The sequence below is a fragment of the Oratosquilla oratoria genome, chromosome 40 (genome assembly GCF_046742065.1).
Source record: "Oratosquilla oratoria isolate Oo_2021 chromosome 40, ASM4674206v1, whole genome shotgun sequence".
Taxonomy (NCBI): Eukaryota; Metazoa; Arthropoda; class Malacostraca; order Stomatopoda; family Squillidae; genus Oratosquilla; species Oratosquilla oratoria.
The window spans coordinates 19,508,717-19,514,461 of NC_134816.1; the positions used below are offsets into that span (position 1 = coordinate 19,508,717).

Consider the following 5,745-nt stretch of genomic DNA (forward strand, 5'->3'; position numbering starts at 1 on the left):
AAACGGATCAAAACTGACGCACAGTGAAATGAGATTAATGTAATCAGACTTGGATACTGGTACTTCGTTCTCACTAATCTTGTCTACTGCCTCTTTTACTGCTTCCATAGCTCCTTCTTTTGGTACGGAGGTGAATAAGGCCTTTACATCAAAGCTTGCCATTTCTTTATCTTTGAAATTCCGACACATGGTTGCCCTTGCTCCTCTCAAGTGAGGAAGGCCCGGAATAGAATCACAGTCCATCTGTTTGGCAGTTGTGTTGTCAAAAGGGTTCCCACAGGCTGGATCTAGGTTGCTAGTGCAGTGCCAGCATTTGATAGCATAAGCTTGTCTGATGCTGAAGATGAATGCCACACTTATAAAAGAAGCACTTAATAATATTCGAGTCCTCATTTTTTCTTTCTTATTGCTACAGCTTTATGCACCTACGCCAAACGTTATTTAATCTATTTATTAAATCTGCGGAGTTCTTCAGATGAGCTTGACTGATTGAACCTAATGCATTTGATAGTGGCTTAGCAAGTCTCTTGGCTAATCTGTGGGGTGCACTACCTATGCCTGATGTTATTAGTCTCATGGGGATACCCGGTTTATGTATTTTCGGAAGTCCTCGCATCCTGGGTATTCAGGGATTCTCCTCCAACAAATGTAACCACTCCTTGCCGTTTTTTGTTTTAATAAAGATTTGTCTAGCTCTACTTGTGAACTTTTTTGTTTCTCTTCATATGTTGTTCCATCACTTAATGATTCCATCATTTTGTTCTCATAGTCTGACTTATCCAAAATAATTACTCCTCCTCCTTTGTCAGTATGTGTTATCACTAACTCCTTGTTTCTTCCTAGTTCGTTCAAGACTTTCATATAACGTTTCGGGATTGAATGGTATTGTAGGGACATTGTATTGTAGGGACAACAAGGAGCAATTAAACAACACCACCTCCAATACCACCAGGCTCTAATCGATAGGAAGACAATCGTGGATAACACTAGGATAGTTGCACACTGTGCCAAAATTAAGGAACTAAAAATGCTTGAAGCCATCCACATTAGGGAGAGAGCTCCAATTATTAATATTCAATGTAATATGATTTCTGCCATCCCGCTATTTAATTCTTCCACGAGATTTGGAGCCCAACAACAGCAACACCCACCTCCTTCCTCTCCCCCTCCCCCTCCTACACCTCACCAACCCCTACATGACCAGCGTGGTGCCCCAGCGAGAAGACCTACCTTACCTGACTCCCTCCCTCTCCCTCCTCCTCCCAGTGAATAGAGTTACATTTTTATCAACCACAATGCACTTTAATTCTAAGCCACCAAAATCGGGAGGTCCGTGGAGGCCAACATGCAGAAATTGAAACTTGGTACGGCCAAGGACTCGAACCCGGCTAGCACGTGACAAGCGCTGTAGTGATTTAACCGATTGCTCCATTAAGAGAGATAATATATGTATATATACTTATATATTTACATGTATATATTTTTGATTATATCATTTAATTCTATTTCACTTCACTTTATTTAATTTCGTTTTATTTCATTCTATTATATTATATATATATATATATATATATATTTTTTTTTCAAAGGTGGCTGATGTTGATACTATGTTTGACCTCGTGATGGTCGCTGAACGGATGGATGAGTCTCTGGTTCTGCTGAAGAACTTATTGTGCTGGACTTGGGAGGACGTTGTTGTTCTTAAAGTCAACGCCAGGAAAAAGGATGTAAGTAATATTCATATAATTCCCAAAAATATAAATATCCAGTGAAGAGCGTTCTTGATTCGGACTTGGGAGATCGGGGATCAACCACCAGTAAATCCCAGACATTTTTCATTACTTCCCAAACCTTTTTACAGTCGTGGGCACTAGAGATGCTGTATACCAGTATCAAAATTCATTGCAAATATCTAGTGTGTTTTAGTGTATTACTCTGATTTCAAACCACAATCACAGCCATTCCAACACATTTATATCTTCATATAACTCCATCATACATATTTTGCAAGTAAGACATCATGACGAGGTTTAAGGGTTGTATCGTCAGGTCTGGGGATATGGTGGTCCTGCAGTAAATCACCAAGTCCGGATTAATTCTGTATTTAGAACAGTTATAAATGCGATACAGATATGCCCGCTGGACAACCTTACAAGTTCTTTAGTTGCCTATATTATCATGACAGACCTAACGCTTTATTGTAACACCTACCGCTACTTATACTTCATTCGTGCATTCCAGTTCAAGACAGAAATTAATCCCAAACTTCGTAAATTAATGAAATCGAAGCTGGAGATCGATTACCTCCTGTACGACCATTTTTACGCCAAGTTCGATGATCTTGTGGATCAGTTCGGAAGGGACCGGATGGCGAGGGAACTTGAAGAACTGAACACGGCTACCATGGAGGTGCTCGTCAAATGTGACTTTCAGAAGAAGGATGCAGGCACAATGCACGGTCCTAACAAGCCCTGGAGTAGGCTGGTAAGATTTTTGAAGCCCTGATTACTTCCTTTTGGTGGGGCGACGTTGAGTTGGTCACAAAGGATACAAAAGCGTCGGTCATAAGGAGTTCGTCGCTTATTGTGAATTGCAATAAGATTGGTCAACTCTTCATCAATTGTTTACACACACACACACACACACACACACACACACACACACACACACACACACACACACACACACACACACACACATATATATATATATGTATATATATATATATACAAATGATAATTTACTACCTTAACTTTTCCCTTTGTGTTCCATTTTATAAATCTAGATGAAAATGTAGCCTTCCTCTTTGCTGTTGCATTATTCATGTAGTCAACCAAACTGTCGTTGGTTACTTCTCAGATTGATTGCAAAAACCAAAAGACGGTTTAATACATATCCATAAGGGAGGATAATTCACTATTCGATTTATGATTTAGAGAAACCTTTCATTTTTGGTTCAAGTTTAGTGTTTTGTTTTAATCTTCCCAATTATGAGCTCAAGTCGATACTGGGAATATTGTAGTTGTTTAGCAGATCTGTTTCATCAGTATTTCATTATTCTACCATGATGTCCTCTTCCTCCTCATTTCTTCTCTCATTCACATATCTCCACCCTTGCCAAACACTCAGTTACAGCTAACTCTCGATATATTGAAACTCGTTATAGAGATTTTCGAATATAACGAACGCCATTTTCTATCCGAACTACCCAATAATATAACGAACATGATTCGTTATATAAGATGAAAGTTCGCAAAGAATGACGCTATCGGATATAACGAACGCCATATTCCTTCTAAACTACCCACTTCTGTTGGTGACTGGAGCCGGAGAAATTCCTGACTGTTATAATCCCGACAATCATTACCCCGACTGCTAAAATCTCGACAGACTAAGATACCGACAATGTCCAAATCCCGACAGCCAAAATCCGGACATAAATGATACTGCTGGGTACTCAAAATAATCATCTCATAAACCGACCCAAATTTTGATATGTGCAGAAAGTTCGGATATATCATAATTTCGGCTATAACGACCAAGCCTCCCTTTCAATATGTTCGATATATCGAGGGTTTACTATATACAACTCAAACATCTTTCATCCTGTTATACCTAGTGGCAACCTAAGACGACTGGACTTGGTGTCAAGGCTGACCAAGAAACAGAAACACTCTTTCGTCTCTTGAAGACACCTTTTCGCTTCCTTGTAGGTTATCAGGGAACAAATTATGATGCATTGATTGCCCATACTCACTTCTCCACACAAGGAATATTCCTCTCATTCCTTACCAGTTATCTCGCTTCCTGTATCATATGGACACCACCTCCTGTTTCATGTGTTTCAGGCGACAGCCCCCACAAACGTTAGAAAAAAATCTATCTATTATTCACGTACTCTTTCCGACACCTGTCATTGTTTTGGACAGGTTTGTGTCACTATGTTCTTTATTGTGAAGATGCCTCCCTCTTCTTCTTCTTCCAGGTGCAGGGGTACGAGACACATGGATCCGACGAAACCTGCGGAGACTTCATCCGAACTGAATTGGCTTTCATAGACGTTCTTCGGAAGAGGCAGCTCGGTGAAGCCATGCAAAGGAGGGGTGTTGATATGGCCATCCCCTATGGAGCCAAGCCTTTGGAGGGGGATGACTTGGAGGAAACAGTGCGACGCCTCAAAGGTCAACTACAGCACAAACATAAGGATCCTCCGTCGTAATTTTTTTTGGGGGGTGGGGGGGAGGGAAGGGGACTTTAAGCTGTTCATGTTGACAATATCAAAGTAGCTTCACCTACCAGGCAAGGACGCTTCTCAGTAGATCCAGTGTTGGTCATTCTTCAACACTAGTTCTCAACCGGGGAGCATGTCACATTCCTGGAAAGTGCAGGTAGGGAACTTGGTCGAAGCACATGAAAACAAAATAGTTTATTTGGAACAACTTGACTGTTTTGATATTATACACCAATTCAACTGTCGAATGCCACATCAGATTACCACAGTCTATATGTAATTGACAGTTACCGACAAGTCTATCAAAAGAAATACCACATGAGGACGGAGGCTTTACTAGTACGATGTTTTCGCTTGTTAGATCTTTATCAAGTACACTATGTACTTGATAAGACTCCAGCAAATGAAACGTCGAACTAATAAGGGCTCCGTCTTCACATGCTATTTCTTCATCACAATCTCCACAAGACTATGTTTACGCTAATATCAAAAGCATGTATACACCAAACATAATGTGTTGACAAGAATGGAGTATAATCCCCAAACTTTGTCTTGTTGAGGCCCATGAGGGGGAACCGCAAAAGAAAATTAAGACACGTGGGGCCATATGCAATGTAAGGTTAAGAACCACTGGTATCTAGCACCTCACCGTCTGTTTTAGGACGTGGCAGCCAATCACAGGCCAAGATCAGGAGATGGATGGGGCCGTTCTCGCATTGTGAGGATGAACAGGAATGTAATGTTGATAGTGGAAGCGAAAAGCTACTCCTTAGCTTCTCAGTTCTCTGTTCGTTTGATCTTTGTATTACTGGAGATGTTCACTGCAACTTTCGAACACAGACGTTTTAAGGTGCGTTTTTTCAGTGCGATTATCGCTCAACGATGATCGTTCACGGCTCAATGGTGATCGTCAAACGATTAGAGCAATATTCTTTTTTTCTTACGAGACCGTTTTGCTTCCAGCTGCAAAGTACGAGGCTAATCATTTGAACCGAACCTACAAACGCGTTTACCCAAATATGATGCCAGGTAAGATGTATGTCACCCGCCATGGCTGTGGTAGGCTAATAATTAATCGCACTGAACAAAACTTACCTTTAGCGTGGGCATAGCTCCTGAAACCTGTTTCTATCACTGGCAACAACAACATTCAAGATTGTTTGCTGTCTAAACTCCGACAAATGCCTTCAAAACACGGCAGGTGCCTCCTAATCACGGCAGGTACTTCCAAAATCTATCAAGTGCTTCCAAAAACACTGGACTGGCCTCCAAAACCAGGCAGATGTTTTTGAAAACGCAAGTGCCTTCAAAAGTCACCAAGCAGCTTTAAAACCCACCAAATGTTCTTAAAAACCGTTGCTAACATTTATCTATGGAAGGAGGTACGAGTACCCTACAGCTTTAAAACATCGTGATTATCTTAAAAATAAGTTGATGGATTCTTTGGATCCCACTATGACACGAATTATTTTAGTTGTAGATTTTATATATTATTGAGAGTTATCACCATCTTT

General features: G+C 40.6%; 1 protein-coding gene across 1 annotated transcript in view; it reads left to right on the forward strand.

The window, feature by feature from the left end:
• The window catches only part of LOC143020487 (galactosylceramide sulfotransferase-like), a 42,783-nt gene extending 38,564 nt beyond the window's left edge, over window positions 1-4,219 (forward strand). The window contains exons 7-9 of the mRNA XM_076176911.1: window positions 1,590-1,727; window positions 2,242-2,484; window positions 3,986-4,219. Of these exons, the coding sequence (XP_076033026.1) occupies window positions 1,590-1,727; window positions 2,242-2,484; window positions 3,986-4,219 (615 nt within the window). The remainder of the gene's footprint in view (window positions 1-1,589; window positions 1,728-2,241; window positions 2,485-3,985) is intronic.
• Window positions 4,220-5,745: the final 1,526 nt, after the last annotated feature.